Here is a 22646-nt window from a genome sequence, read left to right on the forward strand (position 1 = left end):
TTTTTGTTAAACTTACTAAACGCGCCAAAAATATGTTAATACATGTAAATTAGTGCATATTTAATTAAATAATACCTTGTTTGCATATTTAACCCTGTGTGCTGTTGTGGATGTTTTCATCAACTCTGGGTGATTTTGAGTCTTAATTTGGCCACAGCTTTCTCTGTGTTTCAGCAAATGGAATGATATTTGGTGACAAATCTTATTTTGACACATATTTTGGGGAAAATGCTTTGAAAAATTTCCAAAAAACTCAACAATACACTCTGGGCAAATTTACTACTCTTTCGTTATGTTGGTGGCTATTTTTTGCCCCATTGACTTTCATTATAATGACATTTTGTGATTGCAAAGCCATGACACCATATAATCATGCATTCTTGATTGTTGCTAGTTTTCCTGTTGGGATAGAGGTACATTTAATAATTTCTACTGTTGATAATCAGTTACAGTGCAAATAAAAAGCTTATTTTTTGGCTTTAATATGGAGTTAAATGGAGAATTGTGTGTTTTTTAGAGATTGTGAGAGAGTGCACTTATCTTGATATGTCTGAGAAAATCAAAATAAGAAGCTAAGCTCTCAGAACGTAGTAAACAAAGTAAGTGTATCTACAGTATGCGCACACACACACACACACACACACACACACACACACACTATAAGCTGCTGTTTTACTCCATAAAACTCCATATAAATGTCAAAAACTTTTTTTTTGCACGGACCTATCTAAAGGGTTAACGCTGCCAACTGATGATCAGCAGTAAAAATGAGAAATTTGAAGTCTTCCCAACAGGAATAACAAGCAATAATCAAGAATGCATGATTATATGCTATCATGGCTTTGCAATCAAAAAATATGGTTATAATGGAAGTCAATGGGGCAAAACAGCCATCAACACAATGAAAAAGTAGTGAATTTCCACAATTCACAAGGATAAAAAACATTTTAGATAAACATTAGCTAGGGCTGTGCAATTTATCGAAAATCCGATTTTGATTTCGGCTTCTAACGATTATGAAAAACCATTAATCGAGATAAACGATTATTGTATCATATACCGCCCCCCTTTCCAGTTGTACACATTTGTTGCTCTGCAAAGCTCAGTTCCACGTGAACATTACTAAAAGCATGTACTGTGATGTAACGTTTGCAGCACGGGATGCGCATCATTCATTGATGAACATTCAAATCATTCATGTTTAAAAGCGCGAAGGAGACCGCATGCTTCTGTGTGTGCGCGCGCGCGCTTAGCCCAAAAACATGCACATTTGTATCAGAGCAAGTGTTTAGTGAATATTCATATTAACCCTTATTTGTGCAATAAACAAACAAGTTGAGAATCAAAAGACATATGAAAGTGAAACCATATCAGAGCCGCGCTATTCTTAAAGTGACAGCGCAATATTCCTCCGGCCGCCTGTTTTTATTATGAATCAAACAACAAATGGAGAAAATCCCTCACTGCTCTTGACCAAAGGACTTTTGTAGCTGAAATTTTTTTTTCTTACAGTGAAGATGCTTAAAGCACAGTTTGTTTCTTATTTTTATTCTATTGTATTTATTTCCCTTTCCTTATTTACAGGGAGGAAAATAACTGCATATATACAGCTGAAGTCAGAATTATTAGCCCTCCTGAATTATTAGCGACCCTTTCCCCCCAATTTCTATTTAATGCAAAGATTTATTTTCAACTCATTTTTAAACATAACAGATTAATTAACTCATTTCTAAAAACTGATTTCTTTTATCTTTGCTATGATGTACATTATATTTTACTAGATATTTTTCAAGATACTAGTATTCAGCTTAAAGTGACATTCAAAGTCTTAATTTTGGTAATTAGGCTAGTCATTGTATAGCAGTAGTTTCTTTTGCAGACAATCAAAAATATATATTGCTTAAAGGGGCTAATAATTTTGACCTTAAAATAGGTCTCAAAATATTAAAAACTGCTTTTATTCTAGCTGAAATAATACAACTAAGCCTTTATCCAGTAGAAAAAATATTATAGGAAATACTGTGAAAAATTCCTCTGTTAAACATAATTTGGGAAATATATAAAAAAAATTCACAGGAGGGCGAATAATTTCATAATCGAGCAGCCTTAACATTAGCTATTCTTAATGAAATCCATCAACTAAGAAAGTATGATGATAACTTTACCCGTTAACCTCTAGTGTTTTGCCTACAGTATATCATGTGTTACTTTAAGCAATGTTAAAGGCCTCTATGTGTGACGCATGTACATAAACGTCATTACACTTTTTTATATTATTTTTCCTGTCATCATTAATCTCTTGTTTTGCCCGTCAAGTCCCTATTGCCATTTGGGTGGCCTCGTCCCCTTCCTGTACGCCGTACTGGCCCTCAATGGGGGTGTCTCTAATGGGGCATGTCTCACACTACCCATGTTATATGGACACAGGGAATAGAGCTGTTTTTGCTTCAGTGTGTGTATGTGTGTGTGTGTGTGTGAAAGAGAAGAAAAGCCAGGCAGTCTGGATACTTCATCAGAATTCAGGCTCAGGGAAAACCAGCAGAAATGAATCCCACTCCCACTCCGAGCGTCCTCTTACTCTGCCTGTGAACAACATCCAAATACAACCGCAGAGACACTGTGTGCTCCTTGCTAATGTTTATTCCATTATTCCCTGCTCAACGTGTGCTGTAGTGCAGAAGTTTTGCATGAATTTAAAGTAGAGAATGATACTGTTTTTTATAAAGACTTTAACCCTCTGAACTCTGAGGGTGTTTAGGGGGACTGAAGAAGTTCTAATGTGCCCTGATATTTGTGCTTTTTTCAGAAGCTTAAAAACATATACTGTTCACTGACCGGCCACTTTATTAGGTACACCTGTCCATCTACTCGTTAACGCAAACTAATCTAGTCAGCCAATCACATGGCAGCAACTCAATGCATTTAGGCATGTGGACATGGTCAAGACAGTCTGCTGCAGTTCACACCGAGCATTAGAATAGGGAGGAAAGGTGATTTAAGTGACTTTGAACGTGGCATGGTTGTTGGTGCCAGACGGGCTGGTTAGAGTATTTCAGAAACTGCTGATCTACTGGGATTTTCACGCACAACCATCTCTAGGGTTTATGGAAAAGAGTCTGAAAAAGAGAAAAATACCCAGTGAGCGCAAGTTCAGTGGGTGCAAATGTCTTGTTGATGTCAAAGGAGAATGGCCAGACTGGTTCCAGCTGATAGAAAGGCAACAGTAACTCAAAGAACCACTTGTTAAAGCTGAGGTATGCAGAAGAGCTTCTCTGACCGTACAACACATCCAACCTTGAGGCAGATGGGCTACAGCAGCAGAAGACCACACTGGGTGCCACTCCTGTCATCTCAGAACAGGAAACTGAGGCTACAATTGGCACAGGATCACCAAAATTGGACGATAGAATATTGGAAAAAAGTTGCCTGGTCTGATGAGTCTCGATTTGAATGTGTATTCTTGAATGAGTCAGAATTTGGCATCAATAACATGTCAATAACAAGTGACTAAAATATCTTCATGAAAAACACACAGAATATTTGAAAGCAGAGAGCTGATATTACTGATAGTCACTGGTATATTGCTTTTTCATACCATACAAAATAATTGATTGATAAATATTTGTTTTATCAAAGTAGTAAACAGTTTCTATTACAGTTTTTATTTCTAAGTTATTATTTTAGTAATAATATATTTAGTTCCACATAGCATATATATAAAAACAGAATTGTCAAATTGATTATTATTACTACCAATAAAAACATGAATAGTGATGATATATTTAATTAAACAGTTTATTTAAAAAAACAAGCAAACATGTAATTATCAAAAATTAGCCACATTTTCTGACACCCCAGTTAAGTAATTCATTTATTCATTTTCTTTTCAGCTTAGTCCCTTTATTAATCAGGGGTCGCCACAGTGAAATGAACCTCCAACTTATCCAGCATATGTTTTACGCAGCGGATGCCCTTCCAGCCGCAACACATGACTGGGAAACACCCATACACTCTTGCATTCACACACATACACTACGGACAATTTAGCCTATTTAATTCCCCTAAAGCGCATGTCTTTGGACTGTGGGGGAAATCAGAGGACCCGGAGGAAACCCACGCAAACACGGGGAGAACATACAAACTCCACACAGAAATGCCAACTGACCCGGCCGAGGCTCAAACCAGCGACCTTCTTGCTGTGAGGCGACTGTGCTACTTACTGAGCCACCTTGCCGCCCCAGTTAATTAATTATTGAAATATTGAATATTGATTATTTACTAGTGGTTATTTTTTTATTATTTATATTTATATTTATTATATTTATATTATTAATTTTATGATACTAGTAATAATAATAATAATAATAAAAAACAATGATATTAGTTACTGCTTTATGCTGGCTATACGGAGAATGTTATATGTGTAAGGAAAACAATACTAATAATTAGTAGTCGTTGTAGAATAAGATCATTAATTATACGCATGTTATATTATGTAATATTTACATTGCGTTAATAACTGTTATTTTATTCTTTCATATATAAGAATTCTCTGTAAATCCTAGATATGGTTCTGTGTGAAAATCCCAGTAGATCAGCAGTTTCTGAAATACTCAGACCAGCTCGTCTGGCACCAACGACTATGCCACGTTCAAAGTCACTTAAATCACCTTTCTTCCCCATTCTGATGCTCAGTGTGAGCTGCAGCAGATTGTCTTGACCATGTCTACATGCCTAAATGCATTGAGTTGATGCCATGTGATTGGCTAATTAAAAACTGGGGTTAACAAGCAGTTGGACAGGTGTACCTAATAAAGTGACCGGTGAGTGTATACTGTATATACAGTTGATGTCAGAATTATTAGCCCCCCTGAATTATTAGCCCCCCTGTTTATTTTTTTACCCAATTTCTGTTTAACAGAGAGAAGATTTTTTCAACACATTTCTAAACATAATAGTTTTAATAACTCATTTCTAATAACTGATTTATTTTATCTTTGCCATGATGACAGTAAATAATATTTTACTAGATATTTTTTAGACACTTCTATACAGCTTAAAGTGACATTTAAAGGCTTAACTAGGTTAATTAGGTTAACTAGCCAGGTTAGAGTAATTAGGGAAGTTATTGTATAACGATGGTTTGTTCTGTAGACAGTTGGAAAAAAAAAGAGCTTAAAGGGGCTAATAATTTTGACCTTAAAATGGATTAAAAAAAAAACAAAACTGCTTTTATTCTAGCCGAAATAAAACAAATAAGACTTTTTCCAGAAGAAAAAATATTATCAGACATACTGTGAACATTTTGCTTGCTCTGTTAAACATCATTTGGGAAATATAAAAAAAAATATCAAGGGGGGGCTAATAATTCTGACTTCAACTGTATATATTGTTATTATTATTTATTTAAGATTATTAATTATTTATCATTATTTATTTATTTATGAATATAAGTCAACTGTAGCTCTGATTGAAGGGTCAAAAATGAATAAAGTCTATGTTGGACATTTTTGGAGTAAATATTTAGTGTTCATATAATGATCAGACTTGAAACAGAGTTTTACTGTTTGAATAAAACCTGTGTTTGGCTTATTTGGAGTCAATATTAGTCTTGTATCCTGTTTCAAAACTGAAACGTCACAGTCTGGACTGGCCAAAACCTCACACTTAAAACAAACCTATGTAAGTAAACACAAACTATTAAGCCGAGATGTTTTGGAATACACTAGCCTGCTCTTAAAATGTTAAGTGTACTTTAGTGCCCAAAAATGTGTGTGTGTGGACAGTATGTGTAAATTATGAGTCCTGAGCAACAGAACGCCGGTGTAGATCCCAAACTTCTTCCTGTGTTGGCTTAAACCAATATTTACTTTCAGCCAAGATCTGCTCTGCTCACAGTAAAAAGAACCTCAGTGTTGCTTAGAGCCTCTCGCTGCCAAAGAGAAAACACACACCTCAGCACCACCGACAACACTTCATCCTTGACGGAGCCACGCTTTAATGCTATTTTACTACCATTTCATCTGCAATGGAGTCCTCATAACAGAGGCAAATTAAAGCTGCACAAACGTCACTTTAAACCTGCTGAGACCATTACTGAATGTGTGCATGATAAAGACTGTGAATACGCATGCTTTAATGATAGAGTTATGATCGATAGAGTTTTTTTTTTCATTTCATATTCATATTCATTTCATTTGTTGCTTTTTTCAGTCAAGCAGTTAAATTTACATTTAGTTAAACATGACTTACAACTGAGGAGGCATTCAGTGATTTAACAAGAAGAGGCAATACACACAACAAGGACTAATTGTGCAAAGTCGCTCCTTGTGCTCAGAGAATGAAGTGCTAGAGTTAGGAGGGAAGATTGTTATATTTGTTTAGAGAGAAGTGTGTTTCTACAGGTGGTTTGTCAATGCCACTCACCTGTGTGAACCTCACTTTTTAAATGCACAATGTTTTTTTTTAGATGTTGTGTGATTTTAAGAAAGTGTCTGGTGCAAATATGCCAAACTGGTCACACGTCATGATTTTTCCAAGTAAGATGCGATCCTGGATTATCATCTACGTTGATCCTGGCACATCATTTTTGTTGGGAAATGTAATCCATACCTTTTCCTTTCCCCTAAACCCAACCATAACTGTTAATTATCTCCAAAATCAGAGGGGTATAATAGTTAAATAACAATCATGTAGACGTGCATAAACATAACTGTAAGCTTAAACTTAACATAAACCGTAAATGTATACCTTAATTCTGATTGGCTGATTGGAATGTTCTTCCAGCATCAATATAGATGTTAATCCAGGAACATGTCCTACTTCGTGAAATCTGGTTGGCCAAAACTGGTCCAAGTGTTAGTTAAAATCACAGAGAGATGAAAGAATGTGTTTTTACAGGTGGTTTGTGAAACCCACTCACCTGTAAAAAGCATACTTGCCAACATTCAGATCTAAAAATTCGTGAGATTTTTGCCGGTAGTGCGTGCAAAGTGTAGAGCCGTGGGGGGTGTAGGGGGTTGGTGCGCATGGGGAACTGAAGAGCGGGGAGCGGGTATTAAGATGGTTGCGTGTTGGGTTCAGTGCGCATGGGGACTGAACCAAAAAGCTAGCCGGACTGTACCAAAAAGCTGAGGCCCGGGGGATGGGCTGGGGGTGGAATTCCGGGATTTTTCCTGGGAGACAGAACAATGCGGGAGATGGGTCTGAAATACGGGAGACTCCCGGGAAAAACGGGAGTGTTGGCAAGTATGGTAAAAAGTGATTAGCATTGTGAGTAAAACCACTTTTCATAAAAGTGACAAGTTGACTTAAAAAAGGCGAGCAAACCCATTGTAACTTAAGGGTGCTTTCACACCTAGACATTTGTTTCAGAACTGGTCTCTTTTGCCCAGTTAGTGCGGTTCGTTTTGCATATTTGAATCCACCAATCACGTTCAGATCTGCGCCAAATCAATTGGTCCAAGATCGCCTGAATGAGGTGGTCTCGGCTCGATTGAAAAAATCTCTGGAGCGGATTGATTGTAGTGAGAAAGCAAAACAATCCAACGAACCAGGCTATATAACAGTGTATTATGGTTATGTAAGAGCCATATATACGGCTATATGAAGACAGAATTATAAGTATGGGCGTGATGTCATCATTCCTACCGGTAAATGTGCGTTTCATGTTGAATACGAAAGTGAAAGCATACTGAAATATTACCAAGTGCTGTTTATCTGTTAGGAAAATTGGCTGAAATTACCATCTGATAACTTTTCCATAATATTTTCATATAATATTTTGTATAATATTTTTTTTATAGATTGATTGAATCAGTAGATAGATTTTTACAAAACTTAAGAACTGAAATGAGGCTGTGTGAGAGTCTTACCTCTCTGATTTTTATTTGGTGACGATGTCTGTCAAAATCAAAGTGCATCTTTTCGCTTATAATGTCTTATTGCTCATCATCATAAATTAAAATAACGACATGACAGCTGAATGAAATCCATTGGACCAATGTGAGGAGAGTTTACACGCACGTGTCTCGTTTTAACTACTTTGGTCTGTTTAGAAACTTTGCCGTGTGAAAGCGAACCACACCAAGAACAAAAATCAACATTGTAACACTTTTAATCCCTGTTTTGGAACAAAACAATCGATCTACAGATGTGAAAGCACCCTAAACCTATGAAAGAGGTAGTTCACTCCAAAAATTCAAGTGTTTTCAATCCTTTATGAGTTTACTTCTTCTTTAAAACACAGAAACTATTTTGAAGAATGTCAGATACGTGTAACCATTGACTTCCATTGAATTTGTTTTTCCTAATATGAAAGTCAATGGTTACAGGTTTCCAACATTCTTCCGAATATCTTCTTTTGTGTTTAACTGAAGAAAGAAACTAATAAAGGTTAGAAAATAATAAATTATAAAATAAAAGTAAAGGGTGAGTAAATAATGTCATTTTGGGTGAATTATTCCTTCAAGCTGACTTAATATTTATAATTATTCACAAAGTTTATTTACTTAATCATTTTAAGGCTATGGGTTTACTCGCTTAAAGTAGAGTTTAGTTTATAATTTTAAGTAAAGTCAACTTATCACTATAAATCACTGTAAAAAAGTTGATTCAACTTCGAAAAGTAAGTTGTGTTACTTTTTTTTACAGTGAAGCAATTGGTTTACTCACTTTTATCTTTTGAAGTGAAGTGATCTAATCGTTTTTAACAGTGCTGTCTGAAATATATTCTTGTGTTGTGTGCTTGTTAACAGGTGCAGTGGTTGAAGACGATGGGCTGTCAGTCAACCTCAGGTCATCAGATGAGCAGAAAGAAGCTATGGTTTATCAAGCGGACACCGTCTCCTCACATCAGCCAGAGGCAAGTACTCTTATCTGACATAGATGGAACTTATTTCTTTAGGAAGCAAGAGTGATACACGTTTCTGCTTTCCTATAGCTTAAATAGTGGAGGAATGCACCAACAGCAGCAAGGTTGTTGGTTCGATTCCCTCAAAAAAGCAAGAAGTTATGAAATGAGTACATTCAGTGCAGCCTTTGCTGTGATTAAAAGCAAATTCAAAATTGTAAATGTTAAATAACAAACAAGAAGTGCACCAAAGACAATTATGACACTTCATAGTAGATTTCATTAATATTAACAATTATTATTTTACAACTAGTTTGATTTAATGATAAAAGAGTGGCTATGTTATTATTATTTTTTTTTTTTTGAGACTGATAGCTATATGTTAGCCTATTTTACTCAGTTATTATTATTATTTTGTAGTAAGTGAACCAAATCTTGCTGGTTGAACAACATTTCATTAATGCTTGGTTTTTTGTCCAATTTAAAGGTCACGCTTTATTTTAGAGGGGAGCCATTATGCTAAAATCACTTTTATAAGGGGTTTAAACACAGTTGTGTGGCAACAGTCTGTAACCAGCCTCTAATGCTAAAAACACTATTAATTTGACTTTTTATAATCACACTAGATAAAAAGCAGAAATACTTTGATTGACATTGTCCGTTTGTGGGTGTTATCAGAGGGGGAAAGCCCCGCCCATTAGTGACGATCTCTCCCTCGTTAGCATATGACGTTAGTCTTGTTTTTGAATCTGCCACTATGCTGACACATAATAATAATAATGGCTGCAGCACAGTGGGTAGCAAGTTCGCCTCACAGCAAGAAGGTCGCTGGTTTGAGCCTCGGCTGGGTCAGTTGGCATTTCTGTGTGGAGTTTGCATATTCTCCCCGTGTTCGTGTGGGTTTCCTCCGGGTGCTCTGGTTTCCCCCATTGTCCAAAGACATGCGGTACAGGTGAATCGGGTAGGCTAAATTGTCCGTAGTGTATGTGTGTGAATGAGTGTGTGTAGATGTTTCCCAGTGATGGGTTGGAGCTGGAAGGGCAGCCGCTGCGTAAAACATATGCTGGATAAGTTGGTTGTTCATTCCGCTGTGGCAACCCCAGATTAATAAAGGGACTAAGCCGAAAAGAAAATGAATGAATTAAGGAATAATAATAATTCCATATATTTATATACCGCTTTTCTGAAAACTCAAAGCACTATACACTTTGGGGGGAATCTCCTCATCCACCACCAGTCTGCAGCATCCACCTGGATGACGCAACAGCAGCCATATTGCACCAGACCGCACACCACACACCAGCTGATTGGTGAAAAGAGACAGAGTGATAAAGCCAATTATGATATGGGGATTGTTAGGAAGCCATTATGGACAGAGGCCAGTGGGCAGATTTGGCCAGGATGCCGGGGTTAAACCCCTACTCTTTTCAAAGGACGTCCTGGGATTTTTAATGACCACAGAGAGTCGGGATCTCAGTTTAACGTCTCATCCGAAAGACGGTGCTCATTGAGCAGAATAGAGTCCCCTTCACTATACTGAGGCGTTAGAACCCACACAGACTGCAGATTGAGCACCCCCTGCTGGCCTTACTAACACCATATCCAGAAGCAACCTAGCTTTCCCATGTAGTCTCCCATCCAGGTACTGACAGGGCGCAGCCCTGCTTAGGCATTTGTAGCTCCACCCTCTTTTTAAAAGCACACAGTCTCATTTGAATTTAAAGGGGCAGTTATAGAGTTATAAAACATAATGTGTGTGGTATGTTGAGCTGAAACACATACACACTCTACGGACATATACATAATGTAAAAAGAGGCATAATAGGTCCCCTTTAAGGGTTGATTTTTGCAATTATAAACCATTAACTATGACTATTGCATCAATGAACTCCTAATTTGCTGCTTATTAATAGTTGGTAAAGTAGTAGATGTGTTTAGGTATTGGCTAGGATTAGGGATGTAGAATATGATCATGCAGAATATGTACCTGTACTTTATATGAACCAATAAATAGCCAATATATTAATGATATGCATGCATCAAACAGCTAGATAATAGTGAGAATTAGTCCCTGTGATAAAGTGTTACCAGTTTAATTTGATTTTGATGATTCCTGCTCATAATGTTTTGCTGAAATAACTTATCATTTAACATGCTTATAAAGAAAGAAGCGAGTTCTGATTGTCTGTGTTCTCTGGTATTTAGGCTTTTTAGGATACATGGACAGAGATTCATCCTCAGACATGACCTCTGTCCTTACTTTTGTCTTAATCACAAAAACAAAGTAGACTTTTTAGTGTTGTGTGGAAACTTCTGAGACCCTCATTAACCCAGGATTCTCGGTCTGTAGGTCAGCCATATGTGGGGATTTACCCCCCTGGATGAGGGAGATTAAAGCAGTGTTTTTTTCCTCTCTGTTCCTGTATAATCCCTCTGTATACAGTGTCCACCTCTCGCCCCTCTCCTTTGCTATTGTTCTTGTCTCATTTCATCTCATTTTGTTGTTGTTTAGAGCTCCCAGATGCCACAGACTGTTCACAGACCTGCACCAATCCTAGTGAGACAGTATGAAGAGGAACCAGGTACAAAAACATGTACACACACACACACACACACACACACACACAAAAGCAAAGACCACATTTAGGTCAGGGGTGCCCAAACTTTTTTTTAAGAAAGGCCAAAAACCAAACTTAATTGAGGCTAGTGGGCCAAAGGTAAATATAGTTGCCATGGGTAATTTCTATAGATGGGCATAGATAATTTCTTTTAATCTAGATTAATCTCACTGTAATCTTAGAATTAATCTAGATTAAAATGGCTCATTTGAATTCTGCCAAAGGCATTCAGAATATGTGTGCTACTCAAATAATGACTAAAATTAAGTCTTTGAGAATGAGTTTCTCAAGCCAGGTGGCGCATTAGACCAGGGGCTCATGTCCAGTTTCCAGAATGCATTGAGGAACTGTTCTACTATGATAATGAAAATAAATTATGTTTAATAAGATGTACTTGTGTTTACTAACTTTTTATTCAGTTAAACATGAATTTTGAACTGTAGGCCTACATAAGCTCCAAACAGCATTTTTTTTTTTTTGATTACCTTAATCTGACTAAAATCATAACTGAACTAAACAGAAATGAAATTAAGACGTGGCGTATGCATATATTAGTGACATTATTGAAGTAAATCTAACTATTACCATCATGTAGGACTTTTCGCCATATTTTCCGACAAGATCCACACACATGGCTGTCAGTAAAGGACCGCACACACACACACATTGCGAATTTGCGGAAGCTTTTTTCTTTCCATTTGGTGTGCGTTATTAAATTCCATAATACTCTCACCAATCCTTACTCCTTATTTGCGTCTAATACCCCAGTTTGTCACGGATGCATGAATGAAATGTTCATGAGTGAATGTGAAACTGACGGACTGCAGTTTAAGTTACCCAAAATGACAGGAAACTCTTACATGAAAGCACTTCTCCTTAAGTATATTATTGTCTACTAAGGCAAATGACTAGATTACAGATGTCCATGTAAACATAGTCAGTAGTGTCTTTGAAGTAAGTGAAAGACCCAGAAGGTCTGATTTGATTCAGAAGGGCACTTTTTTGTCAGATGATTTGTCAGGGATACATCCGTGCTAAAATCTCAAGGTGAATGTCATCATAGCTTGCGTAGAATAGACTCAGCTCCCAACTCAACTTTGAGAATAGGTTAACGGCAATTTTTTTTTATATCCTGATAAGAGTCTCGTTTTAACGCAGCACGTTAATGCCGATAACGGCCCACCACTAGTAATTTCCTAATTTATTTAATAAGATGTTAAAACAAACAAAAAAAGTAGAAAACATTGCTTTATATTAACTCAAACAGTATATTTTTACACTAGTTTTTGCCTCGATTTTCTTGTCTTCTGCATTGTCCTCTATCCATCGAGTGACAGTATTTACATTTAAGAAATATCTGATTCCTTTACAACGTTTTAATGAAACATTTAATTTCAGTTTGCTTTTTTTTTTTGTAGATCAGCAATAAAACCCCCCAACCCTCTCCATTATTGTCACTCTTTTCTCAGATGGATGGTGCATTTTAAAGGCCTATCTGGAAAAAAAAAAGATTTTAGATCTTTGCTAAAAACAATAAACAATGGAGGAGTTGTGAAATATTATTTATAAAGTATTTGGATATAGTGCGACACGATGGCTCAGTGGTTAGCACTGTCGCCTCACAGCAAGAAGGTTGCTGGTTCGAGTCCTGGCTGCCAGTTGGCATTTCTGTATGGAGTTTGCATGTTCTCACCGTGTTTGAGTGGGTTCCCTCTGCATGCTCCAGTTTCCCCCACTGTTCAAAGACATGCGCTATAGGTGAAATAAATAAACTAAATTGGCCATAGCAAATGTGTGTGAATGAGTGTGTACGGATGTTTCCCAGTACTGGGTTGCAGCAGGAAGGGCATCCCCTGTGTAAAACATATGCTGGATATGATGGCAGTTCATTTCGCTGTGGCGACCCCTGATTAATAAAGGGACTAAGCCAAAGGAAAATTCATGAATGAATCAAGTATTTGGATATGATTAGAATCAAATCGTCCAAACAGAGCATTTGTGGGTGAATAAAACCATCAGAAATGACTTTTCTGTCATCCAATAAAACACCCCAACCCTCTCCATCATTCTGACTCTTTTCTCAGATTGTATGGTAGGCCAAATCAAAGGTTATAATTGGCCAACATTGACCCGCAGGTCCTACTTCTGGCATCTCTGATTTAGGTGATGTAAATATTTCAATTAAATGTACTGTTGACTCATTCTACACGCATTTTTGCTCAATCAGTCTCTTCATAATTGCATTCTTCCTCCTCCAATCTCACATAACATCAGTAGCTATGATTCCATTCACCTATTTTTCTGTGCATTTTGGAGATGCGCATAAAAAAATTGGTTGATGGAAATGTCAAGATGCGCATAAATTTCGAAAAAGCATGCATAAACTACTTTGGAAACACTTTTACTGAACAAACTCCAGTACGCGCATTAAAAAAGGTTGTTATAAGAGATCATGTGATGATAAAAATGTGTGTGTGAATGCATAAACCAGCAGGTTTGACTGCATTGTAAGACATGTGAAATGTTGTTTTGGTCATTCTAAAACGCCGTAACCATCTCAGTATTAGTGTTATTATATTATTAATTACCTCCAGAACTGTCAAGAGCATCTGTGCTCTGCATCTCACGCCTTTAAACGCTGCCACGCGTTCATTGCATGTCGACATTTGTCTTTTTAGGCGGAAGTCATTTATTAAACAAAGAAAAGATACATGCAGCTTCTCCTACAGCAGCAAATTCTATTTTTACTGTTGATATTTGGCGCCAGTTAATCCAGCCTGATCTCACGAGAAAACGTAAGTATTTTACGTTTTGTCAGTTTAGTGGCTAATTCGTACGAATTCGTACGAGTTCATTCCTACGAAATTGTACGATTTTAAAAAGGAGGCGTGGCACCTAACCCCACCCCTAAACCCAACCGTCATTGGGGCATGAGCAAATCGTACTAAATCGTATGAATTAGATCGCACAAATTCATACGAATTAGCCACTAAATCAAAAAGTTACGAATTGCCGTGAGATTGTGTTGGTTAATCAGGAAGTGGCGATTTTGTTCACTTTGACTCGTTGGATGGAAATGGATGGAAATGTTGGATTGCACGTCTTTTATGCAATATTCCAGGTTTTTTTTAATATAAAGCTCCCAGGTTCTGCAGGTTGCAATGTCTCGAATTGTGCTTGCCAATTTTAAGCCAATTGAAATGGTTTGTTTTGGTTCAACTTGGAATTTCCCCAACCAGCACAGAGCCTGGGGGACCTGAGTGAGTGCTCCTACTTGCACATTTTTCTAATTCACATTTTTGGATGGAAACACAGCTATTATCATGAGTTAACAATTGGACGGATCTAAAGCTGAAACAATAATAAAATATCCTATCTGAAAGGTCCTATTTTAACCGAAATGTTGTTTGCAATTTTGAATTTGTTACTAATTTTATGGTGTACTGCTTTTAAATATTGTGTCTAGGTTGAACAGTTTCAGATGTGGTTTACTTTTAATGTTTTAATACCATAATAAATGGGGTATTTTTTTCACCATTTTTACCATCCTTTTAACAAAGAATCTTGAATTAAGAATATTTAATGTGTATTTTTTTAATTGTAGACTCTAATTGTACACTTTATCACTCTTTATTACTCGATATTCGGATTCTATTAGTAGTATTTCAGTAAAACAGTGCTGTTTTCTTTGCAGGCTCTAGATGGCAGTGCACTTATATGGCAGCACTGTCTGCATTGTTCTTTTGTCTGAGTCTGAGCATGATTGTCTACTTCTCTCTGAGGTCTCTGTCCTTGGCATCAGGGGTCCAGAGATGCTGGAGTCAGCTTTATAAACTTGAGTCAGGTGTGAGGGCGCACAACAGAAGACAAATGCTTTTGTGACAGCAGCTGCTGAGATGGCATGTGCATTATTTAGTTTGTAGGTTAGGCTAGGCCAATAGTCTGATTGTGAATATATACATCTATGCATACATATGAAAACAGAAACTGTATATGCATCCCAGTTTGACTGCATATTTGTATGTTTGATGTACTATGTTGACATATTCTCTTTCATACTCCATCCAGGCTGTCATAGTTGTGTTCATGCAACTCTAAATGACACATTGATGCATTTATGATGATGCAAGACAGTTGGAAGTGATCAGGGTTAAAGCAATGAGTGGTGTCTGTTGGATGTTAGAGGGCTGGATGTGTGCAAATGCAGGATAGCTCTGCAGATTGGACATAATGAGATGAGTGCTGAGAAGGCGTTCTCTCTCCCCAGTGTTTTTTATTGTGTCTTATGTAAGAGAACATTGTGAACTCGAGTACATGTCCTAAATGGTTTACCCTAATTTGCTGACAGGAGACACCTCTGTCTCTGCAGCTGCCAATTTTACTCCTCTTTCGTAATCACTGTTTTTTCATATGGTGAAATGTATTAAGGATTCAAGTGCTGAATGCATATTGGTATTGTTAGAAAAGTCCAAAGGTCACCTATCTGCTTTAAAACTGATTAGGCAGACCAAACTGTAAGTCATAGAGACTTAAAACTTGGTCAGATTTGAAGTACCCTTCGTCTAAAAAATCACAGAGGCTCTTTAGGCCTGATGTTGGCGCTACAGCAGCCTAAAACACCACTCGCTGCAGACTCAAGTGACTTATATCAGTTGAATGTTTGACTCAAGTTTTCTTGCATGAGATCCAGCCACCACCTACAAAATATTCAGGTATTTAGCATTTTTTGTCAATTTAATTTTTTTTTTTGCAAACTAGTGCTAAGGTTTTTGATCAATCTCAAAAAAACGAAACAAAAAATAAATAAAAATGATAGTCCAGTCCAATTCAATTTACCCCTTGTGATTACTGTAACAAGCTCATTTGCAATGTGTCTATATGCACCTAGAGATTTTAACACTTCAAAGTGTTCCATCTGTCACCACGCTTGCCGACGCTACGGCGGTAGTAAATGCGTCTGTAGCTTTTGACAGCTGGGTGGCGCTTTAACCATAGGCTTTGTCAGCTAAAACATCAACAAACAATTTTCAGCTATGCCTTTTCACAATAATAGATAGGACGGTACTGTATGTGTGCCTTATGCAAAGGTACTGTATGTGATAAGTTCAATTAAAATATAATTTTGTTTGGTTGTTTTAGACATCGCTCTATATTTAGACTAAAACACAGCTTTATTTATTTATTTATTTATTTATTTTTGTGTATGTATGTATGTATGGATGGATGTATGCATGTATGCATGTATGTATGTACTTTCATTTTAGTTTTTAATTTTACTTTCTAAAATGAATCCTCATTGCACTTAACATGTTTACAATGATAATAAATCTAGTTGACAAGTATTTAATGATCAATGAAGAAATCCTAATGCTTTGTTTCATTATTTCATCTTTATTTACAACTAGCAGGGTATTTACAGCTCTTTATTTCTGTGACTGTTATGTGGCTGTAATAGTCTTTTTGAAGTGTCACCCACTGTAAATGTCTGTAAACACATAGGAAAAACTCAGAACTTCACAAAATCCGGAGACTATATGACATATTGGACTATAAACATGCAACATTTTGTGAAAATCAGACCTAGCTGGCACTATAACAGTAGTAAATGATCTCAGAAGCACTATTTTTCAATGGTTAAGGACTTAAAATAGCAAAAAATTTACAGATCTCATGAGTTGAGCACTTGTGACATAAGATTGTTCAATTCAATTCCATTTACCTTTATTTGTATAGCGCTTATACAATGTAGATTGTGTCAAAGCAGCTTCACATAGAAGATCATAGTAAATTGAAACAGTGTCAGTTCAGTTTAGCTCAGTTCAATGTAGTTTAATAATCATTACTGAGAGTCCAAACACTGAAGAGCAAATCCATCGATGCGCAGCTCTACAGATCCCGAACCATGCAAGCCAGTGGACGACAGCGGCGAGGAAAAAACGTAACCAATTGGCGAAAGTGAAGAGTTATATAACCTCGACAGAAACCAGGCTCAGTTGGGCACGACCATTTCTCCACTGGCCAAACGTTTTGTGCAGAGCGTCACAGGAATCAGTCTCATGCCCTCCACTCCTCCATGACCACCACAGCAGCTGCTCAGGATACGGCCTGGTCCAGGATTATGGAACCTTGGGATCACCTCGTCGCTGGTCTTGGATGGAATCAGTAGAGCTGCAAAGTCTGAGGGTCTCAGGATGAATATCCCTAGGTGGAAATAAAGAATAATTAGATTAGCTGCTGTTCATAGTGTATGTAAACGAGATGAAAAATCCTGCGTGGGGAACATTCATGTATCACACCGCTAAGTGATGCACTGATTGTATACAAGCAAGCTAAATTTTGTTGAGATCATACTAGAGGTGGTGCTATAACAATTGAAAATGTCTTAAAACCGCTATTTCAGTGCCAAAGGACTTAAAATTGCAGAAAATGTGCTTATTTTACACAGCTTTTTACAAACACACTTCATCTACATTTCGTATGATAGACCTGGTTATATAAACGCTGCGCCCCAAATTTCCACTGCTGTCACTGAAACTATTAAGTAAATGTGAATGAACGTTGTTATTTGAAAAACCTACTTTTGCAAACTAGGCAATGTTGTTTTTATTGATCAAGCTCTACCAAAGTTGTTTAGGAACTGAGTGTTTCCAAATAAACGTAAATGTCTGTAAATCATAGAATGCCAATCTTGGCATGGAATTTGGCATGCACATATACCCTGTCATTGCAGATATTCCTTCAGAAATGTAATGAGTTCAGCTCATAGTTGGCACTATAACATTTTAACTGGGGAATATTTTTTTATGGCAACTCACTATAGCTGTCTAAAATGATAATTTCATTATTGATTAGTAGTTAAAGACTTTCTAAATGTCAAAGGGTTGTCTTCTTAAAACCAACACAGGTTTGTTCTGAAAACGTAGCCCTGCATACGTTTCTGGAGATCGCGAATTATGTAGCCAGAGCTACGTGTGGCTGTATTTCGTCTTTAAAATGAACGATACGGGGCGGTATAACACCGTTCCTTTTCTCGCTTATCAGCTGACTGCTTAGGTACTTTTTAAAACACCATTGGTCTGGTTTAGGGGGAAGGTGGGGGATCAAACTTGGTCCCGTTTTTCCGGAGAGTCTCCCATATGTCAAACCCATCTCCTGCCCACCTCCCGTGTTGTTCTGTCTCCTGGAAACTCCCGGAATTCCGAACTCCTTTGGGCTTCCAAAGAACTTGACATAAAAAGAGAAGTGCTTACAATTTCATTTCAATTATGTTCCAGTTCTAGAGAATTATAAATAAGATATAGCTCTAGCATTTGACAAAGGACAGCTTCCAGAATCTCTCCCAGTTCATTGGTGGATTCAGCTAAAAACTCCTCAAAGAAGGAGCAGCTCCAACCGTAATAGACGAAGCTGTGGATTGTGAGCCACAACCTCTTTTATTTGTAAGTACTTTTATTTCTTAAAATTTATCTACCATATGCATAGTGTCTAGCTTTAATGGTATGTTGTAGCGAAGATGTAAACAAGGATGTAAACAACGGGAAATGCTGTTTGGCACCGTTAACAATTTAGCTACAAACGCATATTTATCCATCAAACCCCTGTAAACACTCACAGTCCTCCCCAGTGCTGCGGTGTCTCTCTATGGGGCCGCTTTCCCTGCGTTCTACATCTCAAATAACAAACTCGCAAAAGATATGAGAACGTTTCATATTACTTACACATGCTTATAACACCAATATATGTGAAAGACACTTGTCAGATTTTATTTTAGAGAGCAGGCATGAGGTTCAGCTGTGCTCTCTTCATTTTCTGTCTGATTCAGGTTTAAACTGATACGATTAACAGTTACGCTGTCTGACAGTATTTACACAACAGGGGCAAAGCGCATGCTAGTAAAGGCATGATGCTTCCTGGTGACGTGGAACCATTCTGCGAATCACAGCACTTTGAGCTCTATTTTAACGATCTAGGCGCAAAGTCTAAAGCGCAGGGTTAAGGGCGTGTCCGAATCCACTTTTGTTATTTAAAGACGGATAAATCCACGCTGTGGCGCATGATCTAAAAGTGTTGTGCTTATTTCCTTAATGAATTCTGGGTGTGTTTTGAGAATAAATTAATCAGAGTCTCATCTCCCATAACCTTTAAGAGTCAGTTGAGTCACGCCATGGTGCATTTGATATTTACATGGCGGACTTTGTAATTCCTGAGATGAGGCATAAAGGCAGTGGTTTTTATATTTATGTGGAAAATAATCATTTTTGTAACATTTTAATCCTTTTTTTCTTTTTATTTGTAAAGATATTTGCATATTGCTGTACATCCTGCGTGTTTAAAGCAATGTGTAAGCATTTAAAGCGCACAACTAACGGGCTCTGCACTGGACTTTAGACCTGCTTTCAGCTGGTCTATTGCACAGTCTATTTTAGTTCCTAAAAATAGCAACGCTCCAACAATGAGCCTTAACACACCACTTTTCTAGACCGAAACAACCCTGAGTCCACAAAGCAGCGTAAATGGATTTGCTATTTAAACAACATGGCGGAAAACGGGAGAATTAGGTTTTCACTGGTCTGAAAATAGCAACACATCGCTCCAAACACGTCCTGTGCCTTATTGCGCCGGGTGTATGATAGGGCCCATTATGTTAGCTGACCAATCAGAGCCTCTTGAGGGCTGTCTTTAGGCGGAACTAGGATAAATGACAGATGTTTTCATGTTAGCTGAGTAGCTGTATGTAATTAAAGATCTTTGAAAAAATAATGTGATTTTCTACAAGTGAAGCATGAGCACACATTGCTTTGGATCTTATAAACGCCTTAAAAATACACTGTGGACCACCCCTTAAAAACAAATTTTAGTATTCAAAAAGCATGTCTCACACACAAATACACGTCTATGTTACTATAAGGGGACTGTCGGTCTATACTGGCCAAGAGGGGACCAGGCTTTCTGCTCATTTTAATGAAACAAAAATCACATACAAAATTTACTTTTAAGGTCTTTTTTCATAATATAACTAAAAATAAGCTTTTAATATAAAACAAAACAAAAAAACATGCCAAGTGGGGACCTGAAGCTCTGTGTGACCCCTACCTATCCTACAGGGGACCTTTATGGACTGCATAGTCACAGACTGCTGGAACACAATCTGACTTTATTTACGTTCTAAACTCTAAAACTTTTAACATTTATAAATTATACACACACACACACACACACACACACACACACACACACGGATTCATGCATGTAGTCATTTTTCTAGTTTGATTTTCACAGACATGAATCCATCTCACAATTTAATTAATTTAAATAAATTATTTTAAAAATCACTTATGCGTGTGTATTCAGTTAGCCTTGTTGCTGAGTGACCTTAATGTGAACCTATAAAACCAGCCATTTCCTTTTTCTTTGCTCTGTGTTCTTTTTCTGTGTTGTGTATCCCTATTTGTCATGTTTTGTTTCCTCAAGTCTATTAGTTCAAATGTTCTTCTGTGTCCTGCTCAGCCGTTCCTCCTTTTCATATGCATTTGACATGAGGTTTGTCCAGACGCTGTGTTTCGGTGCGGCCTGTCGTGTGTCATTAGTGTGTGATGAGAGTCAGTGTGTGTGCGCTGAGGGCTGAATGGACGTGATTAGTGTTTGAACGTCAGCTCGTTCCGTGTCATTACATTTGCTCTGAGGATTTTCCCTTTTTCTCTCTCGCTGTGTAATTTGACGCACCAGTGGCACAGCAGAAAGGCCGGAGGTGCACCTGTGTTTGAGTGCCTGCAGTCAGTTTGCAGATTGCCTGGACATTACGTGTGTCCTCATGTGCATTCATGCATCTGCCTGAGAGCCCTTGTTTGCTCTGATTGGAATGGTCTCTGTGTAAACTTGGTCAATAGTTTCCTATTGTTTTTGACCTCATTTGCTTGTATTATATGGAGAAGAAGCATTCTGTGTTGGTCTATCTATCTGGTCTATCTGTGTGTTCATTCCTTCTTTCTTTCTTTCTTTCTTTCTTTCTTTCTTTCTTTCTTTCTTTCTTTCTTTCTTTCTTTCTTTCTTTCTTTCTTTATTTCTTTCTTTCTTTCTTTCTTTCTTTCTTTCCTTATTTCTTTATTTCTTTCTTTATCATCTAATCTCTTTTTTGTTTTTGTTCTTTTAATTTTTTCTTTCTTTTTTCATTGTTTATTTGTTATTTTTTATTGTTTGTTCTTTCGTTCGCTCATTTGTTCTTTCTCTCATTCTTTCTTTCATTTATTTCATTCGTTTGTTCATTCCTTTTGTTCTTTTGTTCATTTATTTGTTCTTTCTTTTGTTCATTTGTTTTTTTTCTCTTTTTCATTTGTTTGTTCTTTCTTTCCTTTATTTATTCATTCATTCGTTCGTTCTGTTGTTTGTTCTTTTTTCATTTGTACTTTTAGTTTCTTTAGTTTATTCTTACTTTCTTTCTTTCTTTCTTTCTTTCTTTCTTTCTTTCTTTCTTTCTTTCTTTCTTTCTTTCTTTCTTTCTTTCTTTCTTTCTTTCTTTCTTTCTGTCCTTCATTTGATCATTCTTTCTTTCGTTTGTTCTTTGTTCTTTAGTTCATTCTTTTTTAATTTAATCTTTCTTTCGTTAATTTGTTTGTTTTTATTTCATTCATTTGTTGTTCTATTTCATTTGTTCTTTTAGTTCATTCTTTTTTCTTTCATTCATTTGTTCATTCTTTCTTTAGTTTATTCTTTCTTTTGTTTAGTTGTTTGTTCTTTCTTTCATTCATTTATTCATTCATTCGTTTTTTGTTTGTTCTTTTTTGTTTTCTTTCTTTCTTTCTTTCTTTCTTTCTTTCTTTCTTTCTTTCTTTCTTTCTTTCTTTCTTTCTTTCTTTCTTTCTTTCTTTCTTTCTTTCTTTTCTTCATTTGATCATTTTTTTGTTTGTTTGTTCTTTCTTTCGTTTGTTCTTTCTTTCGTTTGTTCTTATTTCTTTAGTTCCTTCTTTTTTGTAGTTTTTTTTCATTAATTTGTTTGTTATTTATTTCATTCATTTGTTTGTTCTGTTTCTTTTAGTTCTTTTTCTTTCTTTCATTTGTTCATTCTTTCTTTTGCTCTTTCTTTTGTTTGTTCTTTGTTCTTTAGTTCATTCTTCTTTAGTTTATTCTTTCTTTCGTTAATTTATTTTTTTTATTTATATGTTCATTGTATTGTGTTGTTA

At 36.7% G+C, this 22646-nt stretch overlaps 1 protein-coding gene across 1 annotated transcript in view; it reads left to right on the forward strand.

Annotated features, from left to right (window-relative positions):
• The window catches only part of kiaa0586 (KIAA0586 ortholog), a 280836-nt gene that overhangs the window by 185685 nt on the left and 72505 nt on the right, over nucleotides 1-22646 (forward strand). Inside the window, exons 26-27 of the mRNA XM_056476393.1 lie at nucleotides 8757-8863; nucleotides 11364-11433. Coding sequence (XP_056332368.1) covers nucleotides 8757-8863; nucleotides 11364-11433 — 177 coding nt within the window. The remainder of the gene's footprint in view (nucleotides 1-8756; nucleotides 8864-11363; nucleotides 11434-22646) is intronic.

Source organism: Danio aesculapii, chromosome 17 (genome assembly GCF_903798145.1).
Source record: "Danio aesculapii chromosome 17, fDanAes4.1, whole genome shotgun sequence".
Classification (NCBI taxonomy): Eukaryota; Metazoa; Chordata; class Actinopteri; order Cypriniformes; family Danionidae; genus Danio; species Danio aesculapii.